This window comes from Peromyscus californicus, unplaced genomic scaffold (genome assembly GCF_007827085.1).
Source record: "Peromyscus californicus insignis strain IS unplaced genomic scaffold, ASM782708v3 Scaffold_5__1_contigs__length_169319896, whole genome shotgun sequence".
Taxonomy (NCBI): domain Eukaryota; kingdom Metazoa; phylum Chordata; class Mammalia; order Rodentia; family Cricetidae; genus Peromyscus; species Peromyscus californicus.
The window spans coordinates 42,988,854-43,016,111 of NW_026294573.1; the positions used below are offsets into that span (position 1 = coordinate 42,988,854).

At 42.4% G+C, this 27,258-nt stretch overlaps 1 protein-coding gene and 1 long non-coding RNA gene across 2 annotated transcripts; one reads left to right on the forward strand and one right to left on the reverse strand.

Annotated features, from left to right (window-relative positions):
- The first annotated feature begins 400 nt into the window (after nucleotides 1-400).
- Nucleotides 401-9,899, forward strand: LOC128096795 (uncharacterized). Its single transcript, XR_008213745.1, has 4 exons — nucleotides 401-565; nucleotides 1,394-1,509; nucleotides 5,721-5,842; nucleotides 9,787-9,899. It is a non-coding gene; the product is annotated as an uncharacterized LOC128096795 (long non-coding RNA).
- Orc1 (origin recognition complex subunit 1) lies at nucleotides 4,315-26,204 on the reverse strand. The gene is made up of 17 exons (XM_052716793.1): nucleotides 26,104-26,204; nucleotides 23,142-23,240; nucleotides 21,108-21,235; nucleotides 19,543-19,721; nucleotides 17,441-17,756; nucleotides 15,964-16,303; nucleotides 14,807-14,911; nucleotides 14,080-14,272; nucleotides 12,174-12,271; nucleotides 11,567-11,668; nucleotides 10,691-10,862; nucleotides 10,189-10,296; nucleotides 9,803-9,952; nucleotides 9,059-9,178; nucleotides 6,745-6,914; nucleotides 5,697-5,784; nucleotides 4,315-4,607 (listed from the first exon to the last, which is right to left on the reverse strand). Exons 2-17 carry the CDS (start codon nucleotides 23,234-23,236, stop codon nucleotides 4,413-4,415), a joined length of 2,559 nt encoding a protein of 852 aa, XP_052572753.1. The 5' UTR covers nucleotides 23,237-23,240; nucleotides 26,104-26,204; the 3' UTR covers nucleotides 4,315-4,412.
- Between the last annotated feature and the right edge of the window lie 1,054 nt (nucleotides 26,205-27,258).

Sequence of the window (27,258 nt, forward strand, 5' to 3'; positions counted from 1 at the left end):
ACAAAACAAAATGAAACAAACAAAAAACAAAAATATCATTTCAGTTTCATCCACAAAGGCAGACATTTTTGCTGCCCCGTTTTGACATCACTAGCTTCCAAAGCAGAGCATGACACATGTTTGTTCATTCCTACAGGTTTGTTTGGAAACAGTCTCATGGAGTCCATTCCGGGCTTCAGTTTGATTTGTAGTCATGGATGACCTTGAACTTGTGACCCTGTCTACACCTCCCCGGTGCAAGCATTACACCTATGGGACTTGTGAGGTTTTAGGGATAGAACCCAGAGATTTATTCATGTTAGGCAAGCTACCTCCCAGCCCTAGTGACACCTGCCTGTGTATGTAAATTAACACAAGACATGGCCACTGCAATACTTCCTTTTCAATCCTCTTTCAGGAATCTCACTCTGGCCCACCCCAGGCTCCTACATCCTTGTATTCACCACGTAATGAACTCAGATGAGACTCTCAATATAATGCAGAAGATAGTGTATAACAAAGCATGGAGGGATAAGAGTTGGTAATGGCCAGAGGGACCAGTGTAGACGAAAACTTCTCAACTAATGTAAGTAGATAATTGCAAAGAATCACCTTTGTGCCAACTTACATGTAAAGATAAACTTAACACTGTTTTCTTAGGCCTCTACACGTAGTATAGGCTATTGTCCTGTTCAGGTGATAGAAAAGTGCATTTGGAGTTGTGTGTGTTGTATATATATGGTGGCTATCACATGCTCATGAAGCACCCCCTATCTTCCTCTACAGCTTTCCATTCTTCACCGTATTTCCTTGAGACAAGGTCTCTCACTGAACTGGAAGCTGTTTCAGCTAGGCTTGCTGATTAGTGAGCTTCTAGGATCCCTCACCCCACAGTGCTGGGATTACAAACTCATGCAATCATGCCCAGATTTTTTTTTTAAATGTGTATGAGTGTTCTGCTGCATTTATGTAAGTGTACCACATATGGGCAGTGCCCATGGAGGCCAGAAGGCATTAGATACCCTGGAACCAGAGTTAAAAATGGTTGAGCTGCCCTGTGGGTTCTGGGAATTGAACCTGGGTCCTCTGTGAGAGCTGTCAAGTGTCTTTAACCGAGCCATCTCCTCAGACCCCACAGGCCCAGCTTTTAAGTAGTTCTGAGGATTAGACTCTTGTCCTTATGCTTATAGAGCCACTCTCCTACTCAATGAGCCACCTCCCCAATAATGGGTTGTTTTGCTGTCAGTTGTTTGTGTGGGAGTTTTTTGGGGGTTGTTGTGAGATAACAGTTTTACTATGTAATATATTAAAAAGCTGGCATCCACACGACACAACATGTAGTGTTATCACTTTACCTAATATATTTTATAGATCCATTTTCCTACTAATTTCCTAATTTCATTTTTCTTTACAGGTGAGTGAAATTCCCTTGTGTACATATAGGCATCACATTGCATCCATTGATGGACATCTAGGCCAATCACATTTCCTTGCTATTGTGAATAGAACAACAATAGACATGATTCATGTGTAAGTATTTATATGATAGGACATAGTTATTTGTATGTATACCCAGGAGTTGGGTCATGTGGCAGTTCTATTATAGTTATTTTAGAAACTTCTGTTAAAGGAGGCTACCAAAAAGAGTTGTACCTACATTTAAGATTCTAGAAAGCAGATTAGTAACTATAATTTCAATTACTATGGAGAGGTGAAATGTTGCAGGTCTGGCGTCAAATTATCTTGGCCTACCTTAGGTGCCTAATTAGCCATTTATATTGTCCACTATTATCAGTTAAATCCTTTTGGAATGTGTGAATGCATCTCTAGCTTCAAAGCCAAAAACTAAGAATACCATCAGGTAACATCAGAGGTATTTGAAAATTTTCTTTGGAACTGGAGAAATGGGTTCAGTGGTTAAAAAAACTTGCTTCTCTTTCAGAGGACCCGAGTTCATTTCCTAGCACCCACATAAAAGGTTTCACAATTGTCTGTGATTCCAGCTCTAGGGGGGTCTGATACTTTCTCTGGCCTCCGAGGGCACTACACACATGTAGCATGTACTCACACAGACATACAGAGAAATAAAAATAGGAAACAAAAACAGGAGCTGGAGAGGAAGAAAAAAAAAAAAGAAAAATACCCTGATTTTTTTACTTTCCTTGTGTTTCTATAAAAACTCCATAAAACTGCGACTGTGTTTGAATGTGGTATTTCGAACACCCTAAATCTGTGTTCTTGGGCCATCGCCACTCATATTTGGCTCCAAAACAATTTTTTAATTATTCCCTTTGAGAAGAGAGCCAGATGTTTTTGTTGTGTTTTAATTTGGAGACACCATGCAGCCCTGGCAGGCGCCATGAAGCTCAAACTAGCCAAACTCACAGAAATCCCCCTGCCTCTGCCTCTGAAGTGCTGGAATTAAAGACATGTACCACCATGATAGTGTTTTAATCTTTGTAGCCTTTTGTATATTTTAGGCACTGAAGTGTAACTGGTAAAGATTTCTTTTCCACCCTATAGGCTGTTTGCACTTTGCTGTGCAAAATCTTTTTAATTTCATGTAGTCCCATTTGCTACTCGTTGGGGCTATTTCTTATGGAGAATTTCTTGCCTACCAGGTATGTGCATTCAGGTGCACTTGCCTACGTGTCTGTGCATAAGCTGAACACATACATGCAAACTGGAAGTCAAAAGGGTCATATTGGTGTCTTCCTCTATTGCTTTCCTCCTTATTTTTTGAGACAGGGACTCTCAGTGACCCCAGAGCAGTTTCAGCTGGTCACCAAGTCTTCAAGGATTCACCTGTCTCCTAACCCCCAATGCTGGAGTTACATATGCTTTCCACTGTGCCCAGCTTCTGTTGTGTGTTGGTGAGGTTCTCATGCTCATGCTAGTGAACACTGCACCCACTGAACCCTCTCCCTAGTCAAGTTCCAGATTTTTAAAGATTTTAAAAATTCAAAAATGTTTTGATTAATGTATTTGTGTGGATCTGTGTGTAGGCACGTGCACACAAGTGCACATGCCCTCAGAGTCGAGAAGAGGGTGTCAGATACCCTGGAGCTGGAGATATAGGCAGCTGTGAGCTGCCAGGTAACAGGTTCAAGAGGAATTCAGATTCTCTGTTAGAGCAGTGTATGCTCTTCACCACTGAGCTGTCAAATGTATTGTTTGTCTGTAAATGTGCATGCAGATATCCATGGAAGACAGGCGAGTGTCAAATCCTCTGGAGCTAGAGTTGTAAGCTGTCTGACTTTAGTTTAGAAACGCAGTTCAGATCCTCTGAAAGAGCTCCCATTTTAGCTTTTGGAGTCATGTCTCTGATCCATTTCAAACTGCTTCATTTTGTTAGTCATTCATTTTTCTTCTGTAAATGACGTCTTTAGTCCTCTTTTTAGTTAGTCATGGAAATTAAAAAAATAATCTGATAGTGGTTGGGGAGGTGGCTCAGCAGAGGACACAGATTTGGTTCCCAGCACCCACGTGGCTGCTCACAACCATCTGTAATTAGTTTCAGATGGCCTCTCCTGATGGCACACAGGTGGTATATACACATTGATGCGGACAAAATTTCGTTTTAAAGATTTGAGTGTTTGCCTGCATGTACACATGTATATGTACCATGTGCACGCTTGGTGCCTTGGAAGACAAGAGGAAGGTTTCAGATACCCTATAACCGGAGTTATGGATGGTTGTAAGCTGCCATTGGATGCTGGGAGCTGAATCTGGATTCTCTGCAAGAGCAAGTCCCCTTAACCACTCAGGCATCTTTCTAGCTCTGGGAGGGATACCTTTTAAAACTTTATACCTATTATTTCTAGCAATTCTTACTTGTTTTTTTTCAGGCTGGTCTTGAATTTACTATGTAGTCCAGGCTAGCATCAAACCTGTAGTAATCCTCCTGCTTCAGTCTCCCAGATTCTGGGATTTCAGGTATGCACCATCATGCAGGGCACAAGGCACCTGGTTTGCATTCAGCAGTGGGAAATGGCCCAGGGCCTCCTGCATACAGGGAGCACTGTCACTGTGATGCACACAAAGCCCTACCAGGTCTTTTCTATAAAATCAATTTTACTTTACATCATTCACAATCAAATACATCATGGCATACATAGACTAAAGTCTTCCTCTCACCCCTGACAAACCACCAGGTATTTCCCAGAGGCAACCAGTGTAGCCAATTTCATATAAATTCTCCCAGATAGATACAAGTATACTGTATATATATATATATATATATATATATATATATATATATATATATATAAATATATCTTTAAATACATAGTATGTTACCATAAACTCACTCTGGAGAAAGCAAACTAAATAACATAAAATGACAAAGTCTAAACAACCATTTCCATTCCATATATTTTGCTATGATTCCATGTTCTGAAGAAAAATAAATAAGGCATTTTCTGTGGAGCCCTTCACTCTTCTTTCAGAGCATACAGCACATCATCCTGGCTCACATTGAGCCTCACTCGAAGGAGTAGGTCATTCCTGCTGGGCTCCACCAGGAGGAGGCGGCAAGCACCCAGGCGTGAGCACACAGCCATGGTCTCTGACATGGTAGGGTAAGGCAGTCCCTCCATCCTGCACAGAGCCACATGCTGACTGTATATCTAGACATCAAAAGAAAAGCAAAGGTCACGAGGAACACTCCTGCGTTTGTATCTGATCATTCATCTTTTCCAAAAACTGGGTGCCTGGGGCAGGGTGGGTGGTCTCATCTTTAGTCCAAGCACTTGGGAGGCAGAGGCAGGCAAATCTTTGTGAGTTCCAGGACACCCAAGGTTACATAATAAGACCTAGTCTCTAAACAATAAACCAGACACATGGTACCTTAGATACCAAATGCTTCGTCAGTAGATGCCCTCACGCAACTGCCAAGAGTAGAAAACCAGCTACAGAACAGGACACAGCACATCTGCTCTGCTTTTCTATAATTTACGTATGTGACACTGGGCAAGTTACTTTTTTTTCTTTCTTTCCTAGTCTTTTTTAGGGGCAAGGTCTTAGTTTGTAGCTCAAGCTGGTTTAGAACTCACAATGTAGTTCAATCTAGCCTCAAACTGTTGGCAATCCTCCTGCCTCATCTTCAAGTGCTGAGATTACAGGTATGAGTCACCATGTGCCTAATTTATGTTTTAAAGCAAAGCTTCAGTTTTACTTAGAAGATGTATTGCCCACAACTGAGCAATATTTGGAATATAGAACCGACAAAAGTCCCTTCTGGGTTTTGTTTGTTTTGTGGTCACACCTCCCCCATCTCTATTGGCTTGGCCCAGCCCCAGACTTCCCTAATGGACCTAACCAGCAGGCTAGAGAGTGGCCAGGTCCTGCCCTACAGGGAAAAAAAAAGAAGGGAAGGGGAGGGGAGAAGGGAAAGGGAAGGGAAGAAAGCAAAGAAAAGAAAAAAAGGGAGGGAGGGAGAGAGAGAAAGAAAAAGAAAGAATCCCAATCCCCAAGCTTGCCACAAGATCAGGCCACATTAATTTCTCCAATCCCAGGCTACCCCAGAAAGCTCTCCCCGCAACTCAATCTAACCCCATGTTCTTCTGCCCAGTTCTCTGCTGCTTCTAACCCCAGTAGGGACAGTCACCCTCTTGGGGTTTCCCCTCCCAATAACTCTTGTGTGCCCTGGACCAATATCTAGAAGGATCAGAAGAACAAGCAAAAACCACAACAAAAACCAGTTCTCAAACAATTACCTGTTGAAATGTTGCTTCCTCTAGTCCAGATCGACGGAATTCTGCAATAATGGCTCTCAGGAAGCCCTGTTCCAGGAGGGAACAGTTCCTTAAACGAAACCAAGAGATGTGAATTCTAAGAGGCTGTCTGCACCATTGGATTCAAGGTGAGAAAACATGAGAAAACATTTTCTGCATCACCTGACGAAGTCTAAGCTGACATAGAAAATGTTCTTATGGAAATGGGGAACACAGCAACTACTTGTGGAATTGTACCTACACCTCAAATAATAAATGAATGAATGAATGAATGAATGAATGAATGACGAACCAACCAGCCAAAAAAGCCCCATTTCCAAATTTTGGAAGTAGAGTATGCTTCAGTAAGAAATACAGCTACTTCCTGCTCATGTAACTTGTTTTGTTTTGTTTTGTGAGACAGGATTTCTCTATGTAGCCCTAGCTGGTCTCAAACTCAGAGATCTGCCTGCCTCTGCCTCCCAAGTGCTGGGATTAAAGGCACATGTCACTGCTGCCCAGACTATTCATGTTCATATAACTTACACAAACAAACAAATAAAAAGGGTTGTGTGTGTATGTGCATGCACATGCAGAGAGCAGAAGAGAGTGTCAGATCCCGAGAACTGAAGTTACAGTCAGTTTTGAGCTGTAAGAGCAGCAAGTGCTTTTAACCACTGACTCATCTTTCTACCTATCAAATGTGTTTCTTTCTTTTTTGAGACAGAGACACTGTATGGCCCAGACTAGCCTAGAACTCATTATGCAGCCCAGGCTAGTTTTAAACTTACGGCAATCCTAAAATGCTGGGATGAGAGGTATGAACAACCCCACAGAGCCTGTTCCTGTAGTATTTATACTTAATAAACGTTAATAAGCACTCATCTGTTACCCAAGGGTTTTGTTTTTGCCTTCCTGATTGCTCCTAAGGACTTTCTCTCGCTAAATGTGGATAGACTGAGTTAACTCTGAGAAACAGGAGCACATTTCCAAAGCCCAAGCTGTGATCTCTCCTCCCTCCCCCAGAGGTGCGGGCAGCAGAGCATCTTACTTGATGGCGGTGATGTAGGATGAGGAGAACATTTCATCTATAGCCTCCATTAAGTGTGTCACAGTCACCATGCCCTGAGAGTCACCATGCTGATGCGAAAGCTCGCAGATCTCGGTGGCACGCCTGCAGATGTCTAGGCAGCGCCGGGCATCTCCGGAGAGGGCTGCTACCTACAAGAGGGAACACTTTATTTCTAATGTCCACTTGCCATCTGAACCTAGGTGAATAACCATGGGATCTAGGCCTAGCTAAATGATAAGGCAGTTCTGGGAATGGTCTTGTGCCAAAGTTGACAGCCAGGGAACCTTATATCATATATGGAACACTATTACTCCATACCAAACCACTGTCCCATGATATTATAAATAACTCCAGTGGAAAGGGCAGAAATCCCCAGTTTTAGTATTCAGGAAATAAGTGAGGTTTGTTGTTGGTGTTGTTCTTTGTTTTTAAGGAAGGGCTAGAAAAGATGATTATTGGTTAAGATTACTTGTTGGTGAACACATGGTAGTTCACAAATACCCATAACTCCAGGTTCTAGGGTACCTAGACCTCTGTGGTAGCTGGGAATGGTTGTACAGAAGGCCAGGCTGGTCTACAGAGCGAGTTCCAGGATAGCCAGGAAGACCCTGGAGACCCTCTCTCGAAAAACAAAATACAACAAAAACCTCACAAGAGTTCTCATTCCTGGGTTCTCATTCTGTGTGTCCCAGAAGCAGCCACTTAAAGCCAGAGAGAACATTTGGAGGTAAGACCTCCCAGACTATGTAGCCAGCTTGGGAGAACAGCCCAATCAATGCCTAAAAGAATTAAAATCAAGATGGGGGAGGGAAGGAAGACCTCAGCTGGGGGAACCCTGTGCTGAGACAGGCCAATCAGGCCACTGCACAGTGCCAACAGCTCTAGCGCCCTCATTGCTTTCCATGTACTTAGAAGTTGATAGTTCCCAGGCCTGACTCTCAAAGAACCCTCCACTCTCTCTGGCGCTGGCTTAGAAAAACACTTGAATGTTTTGTTACCTACTTGTTAGTTTTGACAGGATATCCCAATGTAGCCCAGGTTGGCCTTGACCTTGCAATCATCCTGCCTCACCTTCCCAAGTGCTTATAGGAAAACACTGCCATACCTACCCAGATCATTCTAACTCTCACCATCCCTGCAGGCTACAAAGACCTCACCTACCCAGATTGTTTGCATTCTAATTCTCACCATTCCTGCAGGCTACAGACCTCACCCACCCAGATCATTTGCATTCTAATTCGCACCATCCCTGCAGGCTACAAAGACCTTTTTCTCAGTTCTTACACAGGACTCACTGCAACCTGAAATTCACCTGTCATTGGACAACACCCAATTCTCTCTAAAATGATCCATTCCTCCAAAATTATGGCACATAAACTGAGAAAACTGTGTAAGTATATGTATATAAGACAGTAAGACATTAAAGTAGTCATCTTAGCCAGGCGTCGTGGTGCCTGCTTTTAATCCCAGCAGGCAGGCAGATCTCTTGAGTTTGAGACAAGCCTAATCTATACAGCATACTAAGCCAGCCAGAGGTACCTGAGACTGTCAAAAGGCAAACACAGCAGTCCTCTCTGTACAGTGGGATTATACACAATTGTTCATGTTTTGAATAGACCAAAGTCACTCTTCTAATACAAAACAGAGACATGAGTATCATGGTTTCCCTTTCACTAGCCTCCTGCATCCAAATATTTCCACACTACTTCCTACTTCCTATCACCATCCTCACCCTGTGAAACAGCACCCTAGTGGTGAACAGTGTAAATTTAAGAGCTTGGGCTGAGGCCTAAAGACAATGAAAGAAAACACTGAGAACAAGAAAATCCCCAAAGCAGTTCCACCTGGAGCCTCAGGGCTCTTCTGAGGACTGGGACAACTGTGGTGAGAAGAGCCTGCATACAGCCTTGTCTGCAGAATCGATGATTCCATATACACAGGTCTAACTCTGACCAGTCTCTAAGGGTTGACCTTACTTAGTGTCCACCTCATTATTTCAGGGTTTTGGTCCTTCCTAGATGCCTGGCATGGATCTAAATGGTGTCTTCAATTACACAAAACAGCTCGTTCCTTGAATCAATTATGGTTAGTTTGTACCTAAGTCCATAATCCCTGTGGCCTTCTCAAGAATCATATAATAAGGTACTGCCACCCTCAGCCCTTGGTATTTATTTTATAGTACTTCCTGAAGTTCTCTTCATTCAGGGTACATAGCACAGGACACATAGGTGCTCAGTAAGGACTTACTGACTAGCTCGGAGTTGTGGCAAGGAGCTTCCTGATGGTGACTTACCTTTCTGGCTACCAACTGGATGGCATCATCCTCAAAGGCCTTTAAATGCTTGAGTCGGGACACTAGGATCTGTTTCAGTTGGCTGTGAGAGTAGGGCTGGAAGGACATCCTGGTGAGACCCTGGAGAGCCAAGATGAGAGAAGAACAAGTTTCATTGTCCGGGTGGGGAAAAAAAACAAAAAACAAAACAAAACCCCAACACTCAGGTCCCCAAGCCCAGTTCTCAAGCCGCACATAACAATCTATTTATTTCTTCCCATTTCTCCGTTCAGTTGCTGCTGGTACTGGCAATGACTGGGGCGTCCTGCAGGACACTAGTTCTCAAACTATGTTGTTTTATCTGAGAACCTTGTATTCTCTTAGACTCATTCAAGGAGACAGAGGTGCTCTAAGGCCCGGCACAGCTCCTGCCTTCCCTCACCATGTTCTTCACGGTTTGATGGCGGCGTTTCCTGCCAAAATAGAAGGCCCCAGAAGGCAGACAGAGACTGCCTGGTTGTCTGCTTTACTCCAAGTACCAAAGAGGTGGCAAGTGATACATGCTTAGATATTTTTAAAATAATTAAATCTCTATGGCTTTGTGTGACTTAAAATTGCATAGGGACCAGAATGCCAAGGTATGGGGTATGGTACTTGTAGAAAATGGTAGTATTTTTTCATTCCATCATAAAAATTACAATTATGGCAGAAATCATATTTCCTGGTCTTCTATATTTTCATTTTTACAGAAAGACCTGGTCTTACCAGTCGGCTAGACACGCGGTTCATCATGATCCTCTCTGGCAGGTCCATGGTGTTGGCAATGGCCAGGACCACCAGCCGGGCTCCCTTGTGAGTAGGCCAATCAAAGAGGTTGTACATGACATCTTGTTTGTGAGTCCAAAGAAGGTCGAGCTGCCCAAGAAGGAGACATACATACAGTGTCACTCAGAGACTAAGCCAGGGCACCTAAGTGACAGCCGACTCCACTGAGTTAGTGCATGTACTGCCCACATTCCATCCTCCAATCAATGGACAAGCTTGGTAGGTCAAGTAGGTGCAGGAAGCAGCACTTCTGCCTACCCACCATCTGCTCCAGGGACAGCAAAGATGTGTGGCCACCCCTTCTCTTGTCCTCCAGGGCTTCTTACCTCATCCACAAGCAGCACCGTGGTTTCCTGCGAGCATCCTGGGCTGCAGAATCGCTTTGCCAGCAGTTCTGCTGCATGGTTAGCTGTTGCCTTCTGGCCCGTCAGCTTCTGCATGGGGGGAAAGCAGCTGCTGTAGTAAATGCTGATGATTCCACTCCACTGACCTTAAAGTGAGTGCCGCCTATAAAAGGAAGAAGCTCCGTTTCCTCTACTCTAGTCCCTTCCCCAAGAGGGATATTACCTGTTCCAGGGTAACAGCTAATGAAAGAACAATGCTTAGACCCTATTCCAGGACACTCCCACGTCATTCGTGAGCTAGGCTGCTGCCATGTAATCAGTCAACATACAGCTCCTAGCATGGTTTTTGAGTCTAAGAAATTCTGCCTCTCACCCTTGTCACCTCTGCATAAATGTGTAAAATGAAAATAAAATGAAGTAAGCCTTCTTTCTCCCTGTGCTTCTAAAGAACTGTTTCCCAGAAACCCCCAACAACTTAGCCTACCTGTAAAATCTGCACATAGACTTGGTGAGGCTCTGTCAGCTTCATGCCATTGACCTCAACATATTCAAAGGGAGGAACATCATTTGTTTGGGCTGCCTGCTGCAGACAGCGTATGACCTCGTGTACGGTGGCCGTCTTCCCTGTCCCAGGAACCCCAGAAATGTACATACACCTAGAGCAAGAAAATAATACTCTCAGCCTGGGGCCATGCCATCCACATCATACTAAGAAAGGCCAAGACCCCTGGGATACGAAAGTAGGAACTGGGGCTGGAGAGATGGCTCAGAGGTTAAGAGCAGTGACTGCTCTTCCAGAGGTCCTGAGTTCAATTCCCAGCAACCACATGGTGGCTCACAACCATCTGTAATGAGATCTGGTGCCCTCTTCTGGCCTGCAGACAGACAGACATGCAGGCAGAACATTGTATACTAAATAAATAAATCTTTAAAAAAAAAAAAAAAAAGAAAGAAAGTAGGAACTGTGAAGACTACCCTAGGAAACTGGTCAGAGTTGGACCTGTTTAGACATTTATTCTACAGTCAAAGCAAATGCACGCAAACTGATTACTCAAAGGTCACCCGCTCCTTTTTAAATTGAGACAAACCTCACATAGCTCAAGCTAGCTTCAAACTCACTATGTAGCCAAAGATGACCTTGAACTCCTGGTCCTCCTGCCTCTACCTCACCACCATGTCCAGTTTATCTAGTACCGGGGACCAAACCCAGTGCCTTTGATCAACTGAGCAGCCCCAGCGGTCTCATTAGTTCTGAAAGGCAGAAATCCACTCTTCTAGGCTTAGCAGAGGTTCTGCTTACCCTGTTGACCCTGTATGAGCAACTCTTCCTCAAACTACCTGTCTACTCCACATTACTCACCCTCCAGTCCCATCAAGAAGTTTGCTTTCCACAAAGTTGTAGACGTCTTGGAATTCCTGTTCTCGACAGGGAAGAGAGTCAGGTACAGCAGAAACATGCAGCCTGCAGTTGGTGGTAGACAGAAGAAAAGGAAGGCTTTAGAAGTCTTCACCATCTACCCAACAGAATGGAAAAGGCACTATTATTTCTATACAGGAACTATTATGAATAAAAGGAAATTCTTACTTCTCATCTCTCTCCATGTTGCCTCACCTAACCTCCCTTTTCTCCAACAAAACAAAACCACTTGGGTAGACTGAAACCTATTAGTTTCCAAAAACCTTAATCTGATCCTGCATTTTAAAAGAATTCCTACTTTAGGACCCTGTAGCTAAGAGGCACCACCCTCAGAAACACCAAGATGACAGCAGCAGCCTGGGAGGCATCTCCTTCCATGTGCATTAGCCCAGGCATTGGCTGTTGAAGGCTTCTGTAAGTACTTGTTTTACTGTCTTCCACCAGTATGTATCACTGACTGCACAGTACTGGCCCAACCAACCTCCAATTCATGTGAAGAAAGAGGCCCTATCACTCCTATCTACCCAAGCAGGACTATGAGCAGCATCACCTCAGCCGAGCCTCTTCAAGCACGCTAGCCGGTTCCTGGACAGCGAGGTTCCTTCCTCGAATCTGAGGAGTGGCGTGATGAGATGTTCGAGGATTAGGCTATAGTCAAAGAGAATATAAGTTGTAATAAAACAAAACAAACAACCATCCAGGACACAGAAAATTGAACTGGTGAAAGGATGATCATCCCACCCCCTCACATCAAACATTTTGTTCATGGTCCAAACATGATCCCAAACATGGGATTGGGATTTGAATACAGTTAATCTGAGAAAAAAGTAAGTAAGTAAATAAATAAATTCAGCCAGGCATGGTGGCACATGTCAATCCGAGCACCTGGGAGACAGATACAGGCCAAGTCTCAAAAACAAACAAAAATCCCAGGGCTTCATACATATTATGCAGGTGCTCTGCCACTGAGCTGTATCTCTGGCCTTTCATTAAGTATTTCAAAAACTAAAAAAATTATTAGGAAACTGAAGCTACTCTGCTCAAGAAGAAGAACCATAGGTTGTATGTAATTCCTGAGATCTTTATTTGAAAATATGGTCAAGCTTTGACTCAGGAATTCCTCAACCCATAATCTAGTACTTGGGGGTGGGACCTGACCACAAGTTTTTTTATTCTAAATCCCTGGGTCTCTGCCCCCACTCACAGGGCCATTCTTCTTTTTTTCTTTAAACTTTATTTCATGTGCATGAGTGTTCTGTATGCATGTATGTCTGCACATGATGTGCACGTCTGATGCTCAAAGAGGCCAGAAGAGGACATTCGGTTTGCCTATAATGTAATTAGGCAGTCATGAGTTGCCATGTGAGTGCTGGGAATCCAATTCAGATCCATTGGAAGAGCAAATGCTCTTAACTACTAAGCCATCACTCCAGCCCCAGAGGCTTACTCTTTCTTGACAGTTACTCTATGGGGCAGACCAATGCTTTCTCTCACTCACTTCTCTTCCTGGTATGGAGTGATAGACAACTTTCCACCTTTTCCTTGGCCAAGAATATGCAGACTGACTGTTGAAAAAGGTCTTTTATCTATTAACTGGGGAGAAAACATAGGATCTGTAGGAGTGTTCTTAATTATGTTCACAGGACCACACATCCCTTCTTTCTGGTGGAACCTAGGGGATGTGAACAATCAGAACAGTGAGCTTTTTGCACGTGTATTTGAGGAAATCCAAGTAAATATGGCCTTTACTTCAAATGGGATCTACTAGACTCCCTTCCTTAGAACCTGTTCTTAGACTTCAGCCTCAGCTCTATCTTGATCTGGAAAATTAGAGAACCATTTCTAAAGCAAGCATTTCCTAACTGTATGCCAGAGTTCTACTGTTTAATCCTAGTGATTCTCAAACCTACCTTTGCATGAGAGGACCCTAACACCTTTACTACTGTTATAATTCCACAGGAACTCCCTTCCATTTTCTTGTTGCACATCATTGCCACACGTAAGCAGTACTCCTGATCTCTCAGCTGCATCTAGTGCAGCCTGGAATTCAATCCCCTCTAAGTGCCAAGGGAAACACAAACACTAGGACTCATCAGCATTTGTACTTCCCTTAGGAGGCTGTGCTCTTGGCCATTTGACTCTGACCCTTAAAAGGAACTTGAGCCCTTGAGCAAGTCACATGTGGTAGCATGAGCTTGGAGTCAGGGGCCAGCCTGGGCTATACAGTTATACACTGTCTCAAAAGCAAAACAATATAACACAAGGGAAAAGAAGTCATCTTCAACTAGATTAGTTTGCAGTCAAGTTCATGTAGGCCTGCTTCCCCAGGGAACACACTACTTTAACATCATAGCCCTGTGCTAAAAATCCAGCTGTTACTGTTCGGTCTTGGAATTAGTATTCTTTAGCATATAGGAGGGACATGTCACTGGAAAACAAACCCAAAAGAACCTTACAGTTTTCTGTGGTGTCTTGGAGGGGGTCTGCAATGATGGCTTTGAGGCCAACCTCCGGTTCCTGGACTGCCGCTGGGGATTTCTCTTTGGAAGGGAGGGAATAGAATCATCTTCCTCCTCACTATTGGAGTCTGACACCTCTGTTGAGGATATGAACTCTTCCTCTTCTTGGTCACTTTTATCATCTAGAAGCCTGAGTGGTGGAGACTAATTATTTTCTATTATTTGGTGTTCAAGCCTTAATAAGAACTGTATAAAAGTGAGCATTAGAGGCATTAGTCTCTTCCACCACCAGGCCATATGGGATGTTTCACCTCTTGGATACTTGCCTGAGACACTCTGCTGAAGGCATTACATATCATCCACTAAATCCCTCAACAACTTTAAGGCTTGTATATCTTCCCTATTTTATTCATGAGGGAGTAGGATTGGAAATGTTCACCTTCCCAACTTAAGCTTCAGAAGCCCAAATTCAAACTAAGGTATATCAATAAGTGAATGCTTTCAGGCATCCCATACTCCCAGACTTGCTGGAAACAAGAGTGATGGGGCCAAGGAACCAGAAGGCCAGGCCAGCATTTCTTGTCCCTTTCAAACTATGACACTTGTACAAGATGCTAGGTGAAAAGGTATCAATGACTGGCCATTCATATAGAAGGGGCACTAAGGGACAAATGCTACCACAGATGGGAGCAAGGTTGTTCTGCGTGTCCATGGGCAGTCTTACCAAATCTGTTGCCTAATCCGTTTCAAAGTCAAGAGAGAACTCCTTCTACGTACACGATGGGAACTACGTGTGGGTTCTTTGTGAGCTGCTTGTTCCTTTGTGTCCCTGTAACAGGTCACATCTGGATTAGAGGAAGGCATTTAAGACACCAAGAATCCACAGTGGGTACTGGAGATAGTGAGCTCTCACCAGCTCCTATTCTTTTTATAGCAACTTTGGAAAGAGTTAATCAAACTTGGCTAAAAGCTCACCAAAGAGATCCAAGTTTTTCTTAACATATTATTTAAATCACACTTATCACATTGCTATTGTGGACCAAGATGGACAAACTCCCAACAGATTTTGCCTCCTTTTTATTTCTGTCTCGGGAGGCAGAGGCAAGAGGATCTCTGTGAGTTTGAGGCCAGCCTGGGCTACAGAGTAAGTTCCAGCAAAAGTGCAAAGCTACATAGAAAAACAGTGTCTTGAAAACACAAAAACAAAAAACAAACAAAAGTATACACACACACACACTCTATTTATTAAGCAACCTATTATGGACCAGGTGCTGGAATTTCTATTTAAGAAATATTGAATATCATGTTATTTCTACTCTGTCACTCTTTTAAGGTACAACTTTTTATCTATACATATTACCAAGTACCAAACTACAAAGCTTGCTCTAGATTTATTGTCTTCTTTTACTGTATTTAAGAGTAGATCCCAGATTCAAAAAAATACCCAATTGAAAAAAAAAAAAAAGAAAGAAAGAAAAAAAAAAAGGATCATTATTTTGTGGCAAAGAGTCAGAGCCAACAAATGAAATCCAGGACTGTGAAGCAGTATAGTTTCAGAAATAACTATCACTATTCCCAAATGACATCTGAAGAGAAAAGCATTTCAAGATAATCTTGAACTTACACTAGTCCTGCTTTAGCCTCCTGATTACAGGCATAAGTCACCATACCTAATGTAAAAGAGCACTCCAAAATACAGATTCCTGGGTCCAAGACTTGGAGCACAGTTTATTAAATCTAAGCTCAGAAACCTTTATTTGGAAAAGATCCTCAGAGATCTGGTCAGACAACCACAGCTCGGAAGTTTCCCTCTCCGACACTCATTTCTCATCAAAGGAAGTATCTCAAGTTGCTCTGAGAGGGGGCAATGCTCCTGCTTACCTCCCAATGTACTCTGGTGTCAGAATCACAGTAGGCACCACTGAAGAACTCAACCTGCTCCTGAGAGGCCTGAGTGCCCTCTCCACACTAATCTTTGTGGTCATCATAGCTGGACCTTGGGCTCTCAGAATCATGCTACCTTTGGCATAAAAGGAATGAGTCTGTCCATTTTTTCCTAGAGTTTTCAAAGGTGAAGAGGTCTTGATTTCACCAGGCTGAGATCTTTTAGGCGGTGAGGTTGTTTCAGAGAAGGCTGTTTTTCGTTTAGAATTTTTTTGAGAATCCAAGGAGTCACACAAAATCTTCTGTGATAGCCTCATGTTAGACTTCCTGGGAAAGCCTAAGCATAAAGGACAAAGTGGGATGTTATACTTAGAAATACACACCCCCAATCTCATGATGTAACTGATGTTAACACAACAGAAGTTACTCATACTTTCTTGAATTAGTCCATATTGTCCTCTTCTAGGCCAAGTCGCCTCTTCTTTCCTAAACTTCACGTATGATTTTCCTATTTAGAAACATACATGACTTTTGTTTGTTTTCATATTTCAGCCCTGGGGATTGAACCCAGGACCTTACTAAGCATGTGCTCTACCACTGAGCTACAGCTGCAGAATCTAGAAATTTGACTTCTAGGTCAGCTTTTGTAGATAAATATTCAGTAATCAATTTTCCCCGAGGCAACACTGCAGGGTACCCAGTCCCAATGCAACGTATTTGAAAAAATTTATAGTACATTACTGAGTGACACCAGACCCAACGTTTTTCCTGTTTGTTGTTTTTTTTCACCCAGATTATATCAGCAAAGATACAGGAGGAATTCCTGAAGACAATCATTACATATAGATCTGCTTTACTCTTGACAAGACTATGAGAACCAGGGATCATAGACAGATATAGCTGAACTATTAAAAAGGCAAGATATATGTTAGGTTCTAGCAAAAAACAGAAGGTGAATGAGACTCAGCCCTGGCACTCATTCATGGACACACTGATCTAACTGAGGAGATGGCAAGCAGGAATGCCTATAGTCTTAAAGTACAGATGAGCCAACTTCAGTCATACTCATGGTATGAGACAGGTACAGATAGGGCTTTTTGAAGAGCCATCTAGTGTCTGTGTGAATCATTAATTAGGGTGGCTTTATTCATAATCATCAAAAACTAGAAACAGCCAGATGTCTTCAACTGGGAATAAATAAGTTGTGTTTATTGATACACTACAGCACTGCATAAAAAGGAATAAATCACCAATAGGGTAATAACAGGGATGACTCTCAAATGGATGAAACTAAGAGAAGAGAACCAGACAAAAAAAGTCAGACTGTGATTCCAACCTTCTGACATCCCAGAAAAAGCCAATCATAGAGACAGCAAACACATCACTGTGCAGCAGGGGTTGGGGGAGGAAGGACTGGTGCATTACAAAGGAGCAAAAGCACATTGAAGTAAAACTAATTTACAACCACACTTACCATTGTGTTCTAGCAGTTTCCTAGCACTGGGGGAGACAGGATGAGCAGGCGTCTGGCAAGATTTAGAGGTAGAGTGACTTGATTCAATCCTTTTGACCACTTGTTCTGTTGTGTTCCAAGAAGGGCTTTTTACTCTCTTAATCTTGGCTTCTAAAGGTTTGCGGCACTCGGGGCTATCTTCTTGTTTCTTCAATGTTGCAAGTACTTCTGGCGACAGTGGTTCGAACTTCTTTTTATTCCAGGATAGCTTCACAAACAGTGTCTCCTCACTTTTCTGATCCATAGGGATCACTTCATCTGGGGCTAAAGCCACTACCTGAATTTTGGAAGTGAGATAAACAAGAAAAGATGAAGACTATATACAGCCAAGAAAAACCATCATAGCTGCAATGAAACCTATTTAATCTCACATCTTTATATGAAATGCCACCTTTTATAACTAAAGAGAAAGACATTGCATAGCACATTAACTAAGAAACTGAGCATTTTACGTCATGAATAGTCTGAGGAAGATGTCAATGAAATGTAAATTATTCCTTTTTCTTTCTTTTTTTTAAATTTTGAAACAGTGTCTATCTATGCAGTCCCAATTGTCCTCATATATAGAGCAGACTGGTCCATCATCGGTTTCTCCTGTGAGCTGGGATTAAAGATATGTGCCAACATACCCAGCAAATTATTCCTGCTTTTCACCCCCCTCTTATTGCCTTACTTGTTTTTGGACAGGGTCTCCTGTAACTTCTGATTCTCCTAACTCTACTTCCTGAGTATGAGTAACAGATGTGTATCTCCACAGCTGTTTTATTTGGTGCTGGTGATTGAATCCAGAGCTTCATGCATACCAGGCAGGCAGTCTACTAAATGAACTACATCCTCTGCCTTGGCTTCTCCTCTTCATTCCTGCTATCATCCCAGTTCAATCACACATTATCCCATTCCTTCTCCCCTGCGCCCCCAATCTATCCACCTAGGACAAACTCCCCAAAACTTCTCAACACGCTCAACAGTGAGCAGTAGCTCCACACTGCTGCAAGATGACTTAAACTGTTTTCCAGCGTCTTCTAAGATCAGGCCTCACTTCCAGAGCACTCAGTGTTCCCTAAATGGCCAATTCTCACTAGCAGAGTCTGGCTTTAGTACTAGTCCTGCTTACTCCCAACAGGGAGATTTTCCTAATACCTCTTCTCTCCTTCCCTTCTGTTCTAGTTACTTTCTGTTGCTAGGATAAAACACTGACCAAAACTAACTCCAGAAGGTTTACTCCACTTTACGGTTTACAGTCCTGATCACAGTCCATCCTTGAGGGAACAGGAGACAAGAACTGAAGCAGAGGCCATGGAAGAATGCTGTTTACTGGCTTGCTGCCCTCCCATATCAATCATTAATCAATAAAATGCCCCCACAGACTTGCCTACAGCCCAACTTGTCAGAGGTATTTCATAACGACTCGTTATATCAAGTTGATGAAAGCTAACCAGCACACCTTCCAAACCCACATGCTCTGCTGCTTCAACCTTCATTCATTTAACCACAAAATAAATTACTGTAGCCAGGTCAGACCAGTCTCTTTGGCCAATTGTTAAACCAATTACCCAATCACCCAAAGCCAGATGTCACATAGAAGAGTCTAAGCCTACTCTGGATATAAAATCAGCTCTAGAAATAAGATGTACACGCATGCACGCAAGGTTTTCAAAACACTGTCTACTTCAACAGCACAGCTCCTGAATACAAAAACCCTATAACACAAGGTTGTCTTTAGCACTGGCACTCTTTGTACCAAGTTATTCAAGAAGTCCTCATTTTACAAAGCACACTTAGCTTTATAATGTCTTGTGCCTGCCATAATCATAGCTACATATGATTGTTCACTGAGACACATTTTCTAATAATTCCTGCTCTTCCTTCAGGTCATAACCCAAATGTTACTTCCTCTAAAAGGCCCAGAACCACATTCACTATGCTCTCAGTATCTGTGGGATGGGGGGGCTGCTTCTCAAGCAGCCAGAAAAGATGAGAAAAAAATTCAAATTAGAACCAGTACTATTTCTGAGGTCATGCAGTATAGGTACTTTAGAACCCAGGATTTAAGGGACTCCTACCTGAACAGGGCCAATGATGGTCTCCACATAAATTTGGTTATCACAGTCAGAATAGTCATACCAGAATATCTCCTGTGCTGCAGGCTGCCGGCCTAATAAATGCCTTTTAGAGATAGGGATCTCAGAGAATCGGACAAACCACTGCACTCGAGCACATTTCTTGGAAGGAAGTGTAGATCCTAAGAGGATCAGGTGGAAAGGGGAGAATAAAATAGGAAGGGAAACAATACAATGCATTACTGAATACAGCCTACATGCCAAACACTACACAATATAAATATTTACTCTCCATAATTCTAAAAAACAGGTACTATACCTATCCCCTTTATAGGCCAAGAAACCAAGTTTCAAGAATCTTATATAATTTGACAATGATCAAAGGACCAATCAGCAGAAAAATGACTCCACTTCACAAATACACACTTTATTATTTTAAGATGTGTTACATTCGTTTATGCTGTGGAATATTTGTTTAATGATGCAAAGATGTGTTGCATTCTTTTATGTTGCATTTGTTTAACTCTGTAAAGCTGTGTTACTGTGCCTGTCTAAAACACCTGATTGGCCTAATAAAAAGCTGAACGGCCAATAGCAAGGCAGAAGAAAGGATAGGAAGGGCTGGCAGGCAGAGAGAATAAACAGGAGAAATCTGAGAAGAGAAGATCAGGGAACAAGAAAAGGAGAGAGGACATAAGGGGCCAGCCACCCAGCTACACAGCAAGCCACAGAATAAGAAGTAAAGAAAGGGATATAGAATAGAGAAAGATATGCCAGGCAGTGGTTGGGAGGCAGAGTCAGGCAGATCTATGAGTTCAAGACCAGCCTGATCTACAAAGAGCTCCAGGACAGCTAGAACTATTACACAGAAAAACTCTGTTTTGGGGGTAGAAGGGGGAAAGACTAGCGAAAGATAAAAGCCCAGAGGCAAAAGGCAGACCAGATAATTCTAGAAACAAGCCAAGCTAAGGCTAGGCATTCATAAGTAAGACTAAGTCTGTGTGTGTGTATTTATTGGGGAGCTGGGTGGCAGGCCCCCAAACAGAAAAGAGCAAAAGAATAAAACAAACAAAACAAAACCAACACCCCTAGCAGTGCAAATCACCAATTTTCCTTCCGTCTTCCTAAACTCCCTGTCCCCAAATCCTGCACTTGACTTTCATTCTTACCCCTAAAAATAACGGGAAGGCTAAATTCTTGAGCCCTCTCATTCCATTTTACCCAACACTACACTGCTGAGTCTATGAAGTCTAGATGGGGAAAGGAACAGCTAATACTTATGTGATCCACCTCACAGTCCATGCTGCTCTGGAAGTGCCTGTGAATAGAGAAAAAATAACGGGAAGGCTAAATTCTTGAGCCCTCTCATTCCATTTTACCCAACACTACACTGCTGAGTCTATGAAGTCTAGATGGGGAAAGGAACAGCTAATACTTATGTGATCCACCTCACAGTCCATGCTGCTCTGGAAGTGCCTGTGAATAGAGAACTCAGCAGCCTCCCACCTCTTGCATACTTTGCAATCGTGCCCAGTAAGAGAAGGCTCCCATTTCAGGCCCAAACTCACCATCTTCAAATAATTCAATCAGTTTAGCAACATAGGGTTTTGTATTATCATCGCCTTTAATCAACACAAACTGTCCAACCTTGATGCGAATCTCAGGGGAACAATCATTGATTTTTATACACATTTCTCTAGAAAGCAACAAAGAAACATGATCATCAAAATGGAAAAAGTGTTGTAGAACTTGGCACAAAAGACAACATTCTTTTTTAAAGGATATGCTTGTCCAACTATCTCTTTTGAGATTTAATTTATATTCCGTGTGTGGGTGTTGCCTGTGCCAATACAAGTATGTGCAGTGCCCAAGGAGGCCAGAAGAGGGCACTGGATCCCCTGAGAGTTGTAAGCCAGTTACCAAGTAAATGAGAAAATCAAACACGAGTCCTCTGAAATATCAGCCAGTGCCCATAACCACTGAGGTTTAAGCTTAAAAACATCCTTAAGGGCTGGAGAGATGGCTTAGTGGTTACGAGCACTGGCTGCTCTTCCAGAGGACCCGGGTTTAATTTCCAACAACCGCTTGCAGATCACAACTGTCTGTAACTCCAGTTTTGGGGATCCAACACACTCACAGACAAAAATGCAGGTAAAACACCAATGCACATAAAATAAAAATAAATAAATTTCTAAAAATAATTACACTGGAAATTCCTCTACACTCTCCAATTATCTTACTGGGAAAACAATGTGTCCAGTGAAAGTACACAAAATGGGTTCAATGAATTGTTTTAGAATAAATGACTGATTTAGATGCCTTCCTACAATCTTAACTACTTCAGTTATTGGCAAAGAACAATAAAAGGTTCAGGAGGCCAGAAAGCTACCCAATAATAATAAAAATAATATCAAAACTGCTAAGGAGTGGAGAGAAGGCTTGGGGGATGAAGCATTTGCCGAATGAGCACGCTCAAGGACTGGGGCTCAGTTTCCCAGCACTCCTGGAAAAAGCCAGGTAGGTGTGGCAACCCCCTGGAACACAGCATTTGGGAAGCAGAATTCCCAGGGCAAACTCACTAGCTGGATTAGCTGGAATTGGTGAGTTCTGGGTTCAGCAAAAAGAACCTGCACCAGTAATAAAAAAGAAAGTCTCCATAAGGTGCAGGGATCTTCATGGAAGAGGAGAAAGAAAGATTCTAAGAGCCAAAGGTGGCTGATAACACATCAAGGTTTTTCAGATACAACAGGGCAGGCACACATACAAACCCAGCAATTGTGACAGAATGCACAAGACTTTTTTACAAGCTCCAGCCAGACAAAATCCTAGCGTAAAGGAGAGAAGGTGGGCACAAAAATCCCACCAGTAGCTAAGAAGCTACTGGCATTTGATAGCTGCTGGGAAAGGAAGAGTCAGTTGACTTTAATGATAATGTGATCCCTATAGTGCAGGCCCACTCCTAAGACTAGCTGTACAACACAAACTTCACTTATTTGGTAAAGAAAAAAAGAAGAAGAAATCTCAAAGCTGGGTAGAAAGGGCTGAGATGGAGTGGTGACGGGAGGAGTGGGGAGAGGATGATGAGTGTTCAAAACACACAGTATGTAAGAAATTCTTAAAGAACAAAAATACTTCTATAGATAAAAGGGCACCAGCATGTGCAAAAGATAAATGTGCAAAAGCAGCATGAGGGAACAGTGATGGATTTTATCAAGTGTGTCATCCCACTTACATAAAAAAAGCACTCAACATCAACTTCAGGCCTGCAGTGAGCATGCACACTTGCCCCCACACCTATGTACACACACTACACGTGAACGCACAAACAAGCTGGGAAGGATACAGTACCAACATCTCTTTTTATCTTTTATGTTTCAAAGAATCCACCTTACGTAGATGACATTATGGTGCATCTCAAATTTTACTAACCAGCCACAACAGATCTTTTTGCATCGCACAAAAACTTCCTTAAAAGTTTATTTCTATTGTCCCTCAAACCTCAATCTGCATTGAGCAGAACAGTTTAATACAAGCTTAACAGTTTAGCCTGAAAAGTTTTTTTTTTTTTTTTTGCAGTCCAACCAAAGAGCTTCATCACTTACTTGTAGATCTGGTAGTACTGTTTTCGATCCGGCAATGGCCTGCCAACCCATGAGAAAGTTTTTCGGGTCTTCTGCCTTGTGAGATAGGACGGCATGGCTCTGATGGATTGTAAGATATAGTCACTGAGTTCAGCCTTTTTTCTTAATACCCCTATCTCACTACCACAGATTTTATTTAAACTGATAACACTTCTTTATCTTTTTTGTTTGTTTGTTTTTCAAGACAAAGTCTCTTGATACAGCCCTGGAACTCACTATGTAGACCAGGCTGGTCTCAAACTTATAAGATACTTGCCTGCTTCTGCCTTTTAAGTGTTGGGATTAAAAGCGTGTGTCACCAGCCATCACCTGGCTAATAGTAAGTACTTGCAAGCATTTATAATTTATTTTCTTGAATATTGGGCCCCCAGTTTCCCTGTGTGAAATTAATTAATGCATAGTATGCAATATCTACATAAAATATACTAAACTGCCTGTATTAATTTCCAACAAGATTGACTTTTTTCCCCACAAAAATGAATGTTACTGAGTTAGGACAGCCAAGGCCACAAGAGAAACCCTGTCTTGAAAAACCCAAAAGAAAAAATATTTACTTTGAACAAAGCACAACACGTGTGAACAAATATCTAAGTGAAATGTCTTCAAATTCAGATGGAGTAATCGACAACCAATTGTGCAAAGAGCCTAAAGGAACCCCTGGAAGTTAGAGGGCCAGGACTTATGATTCAGGGAGAAAGGTCTTTGTAAGGATTTCTGAGCTGAATTGAATAATTGAATACTGAATAATCAGGAGACAGATACAATGGACTGGAATGAGGGCTTACCAGGGATAGAGGAATAAATGTGCAAAAGCAGCATGAGGGAACAGTGATGGATTTTATCAAGTGTGTCATCCCACTTACATAAAAAAAGGCCGGACAGTGGTGGCACACGCCTTTAATCCCAGCACTTGGGGCGGTGGGTCCAACACACACAAACATGCAGGTAAAACACCAATGCACATAAAATAAAAATAAATAAATTTCTAAAAATAATTACACTGGAAATTCCTCTACGGTTTCTCTACACTCTCCAATTATCTTACTGGGAAAACAATGTACCCAGTGAAAGTACACAAAATGGGTTCAATGATTGTTTTAGAATAAATGACTGATTTAGATGTCTTCCGACAATCTTAACTACCTCAGTTAATGGCAATGATCTCTTCAGTTCGAGGCCAGACTGGTCAACAGAGTGAGATCTAGGACAGGTGCCAAAACTACACGGAGAAACCCTGCCTCAAAAACAAAACAATAAATAAATGAATGAATGAATGAATAATCAGGAGATAGACCTAGCTCAGTTGGTGAAGTGCTTGTCATGTAAGTATGAGGACCCAGGTTTATTTCTGAGAAACCACACTAAAAAAAATAAGCATAGTGGGATGTGATTCCACTGCAGAGGAAACAGGTGAATCCCTGGGACTCGAGGGCAAGCCAGGCTAACCAACTTGGCAAGTTAATCTTTAAAAAGAAAACAAATTAGGTTACAGCTCCTGAGGCGTGATCTCCAAGGCTGGCTTCTGGCCTCCACACACCCACACAAAACCAGTAACTAACATGCTGCTTGGCAGGGTGTTTTTCTTTACGTCTGATAGGCCCAGAATATTGTGAATGGTGAAAAGAAATGCTGATATTAAAGTGTAGGCTGGGGGGCTGGAGAGCAGGCTCAGCAGTCAGGAGCACCTGCTGCTCTTGCAGAGGACCAAGTTCAGTTCCCAGCACCCACATGTGGCTCACAACTGTCTCACGCTCTTGTCTAGCCTCTACAGCTGGTGATGGTAGGTACACTGAGACACACGCAGGCAAAGCAGTTAAGATTGCATGCTTCTCTTATGTCTTATAGGGCTAACATATGGGAAAACTGGGATTTAAAATGTCTCTGAATTACTGATGAGAACAAAGTCTTGTGGGGTGAGGGGGAGAATTATAAAAGCATATAGACATCCAAATTAAACAAACTGGTTTCCTCAAGTTCTGTGGCATTGTATCCTATATTCTATCTAGGAACATTTAACCCCTAAAACATCTCTGTCCTTTTTGTTTTTTTTTTGAGACAGGGTTTCTCAATGTAGTCTTGGCTGCCCTGGAACACACTCTGTAGACCAAGACGGCTTCAAACTCATCAGAAATCCACCAGCCTCTGCCTCCCAAATATTGGGATTAAAGACATGCACCACCACCAACTGGCTGCTTTAAAAAAAAAAAAAAAGAAAAGAAAAAGAAAAAAGAAAACAAGTTTAAGAAACACTAATAGTGAAATGAAGATACTGGGTCATTAGTAAATAAACCACTGATATAAGATTCGAGAGGGATTCTGGCTCTGGATCCCTTCTTGTTGCAAGGAGTCTGCTTTCTCCCTTACTTATACTTTGAATAAAAATTAGCTTTGAAAAAGCCTCAGGAGAGGGGCAGGGAGAAGACTCAGATGAATGATGGCCTTTCACTTCAACATTTGGGAGGCAGAAGCAAATGGATTTCTGTTGAGTTCCAGTCCAGCCTGGTCTACAGGACACCACTCTGGCTGTGCTACTAAAATCGATTTTAATTGAATACAAGGTAGACACAAGCAGAGAGCAAAGATGCCAGGCTGGGTAGCATAAGGACATAATCCTAACTATTCAGGAGTCTGATGCAGGAGGATCACCAAGTTCAAGGCCTGTCAGATAGACCAAGTTCAAGGATGGTATCTCAAACTGTAAAAAAAGGCTGGGGATGTAGGTCACAGGGGCATTCACTTGCATAACTCTATGTTTGTAGCTCTAGAGTCAATCCCCAGTACTTGCGGGGAGAGGATGAGCAAACATATGAGACTTGCTCAAGTGAAGAACGAAATTGTATTTGTACTGTTCAATAACCTTTTGGTAAAAATTAGTGCAAGTGCTGGAATCTATACAATGTTTAAGGAAAATCTCAACACTTACTTTCAACATATATTCTTACTAATGGATGATGCAACACACAAATGTCAGAAATAATCTTGCAGCTTCTCCAGCTTTCCACAATGAAGTCAGGCAAATGTCTCTGAAACATAAAGCAAAGACTCAAGTAAATTGCAGTACTCACCAAGTACTCATTACTATTTTCCATCAGAAGTTATATAATCCTCTGCCATGGGATGTTCTGTATGTCAAATGTGTTGCTCTGATTGGTCAATAAATAAAACACTGATTGGCCATTGGCTAGGCAGGAAGTATAGGCGGGACAAGGAGGAGAATAAAGCTGCGCGAAGTGGAAGGCTGAGTCAGAGAGACACTGGCAGCCCCCACGATGACAAACAGCGTGTGAAGACACCGGTAAGCCACAAGCCACGTGGCAAGGTATAGATTTATAGAGATGGATTAATTTGAGCTGTAGGAACAGTTAGCAAGAAGCCTGCTACGGCCATACAGTTTGTAACCAATAAAAGTCTCTGTGTTTACTTGGTCAGGTCTGAGCAGCTGTGGGACTGGCAGGTGACAAGAGATTTGTCCTGACTGTGGGCCAGGCAGGAAAACTCTAGCTACAATCCTCAAATGATCTAACTTTAAGATGAATGACATTTACACTGGTGCAGCTACTAGGCATGATGGCCCTTTCTTTAATCCCAGCAGCTGGGAAGCAGAGGTAGGCAAATTTCTGAGTTCAAGGCCAGCCTGATATATATAAAGTCCCAGGGCAACCACGGTGACACATTGAGACCCCCGTCTCAAAAACAAAACAATAACAACCAAAACCCTATAGACTCACTTTGGAAAATTAAAAATTTTTCTTGTAAATTTTTGGACATATGCCTACTCTATGATTCAGCAATTCATGTACATATCAGAAATACATACACATCATGAAAAGACATGAACCAAAATGTTCCCATTAGTACTATACAGCAACAAAATTAATACAACTTCACTGTTGTGGCTTGGAACTGAAATTTTCCCAGAGGTCACCTGATATTTTGGAAACTGACTGCCTCACAGAGTATCTGACCTCTTACAAGGATTAACTCTTGACAGGTTCATGATTTGATAGGCTATTTTAGAGGTGACAGAAACTCAGAAGTCTTTTAAAATCCAGGAAATGGGGGGATGGAGAGATGGCTC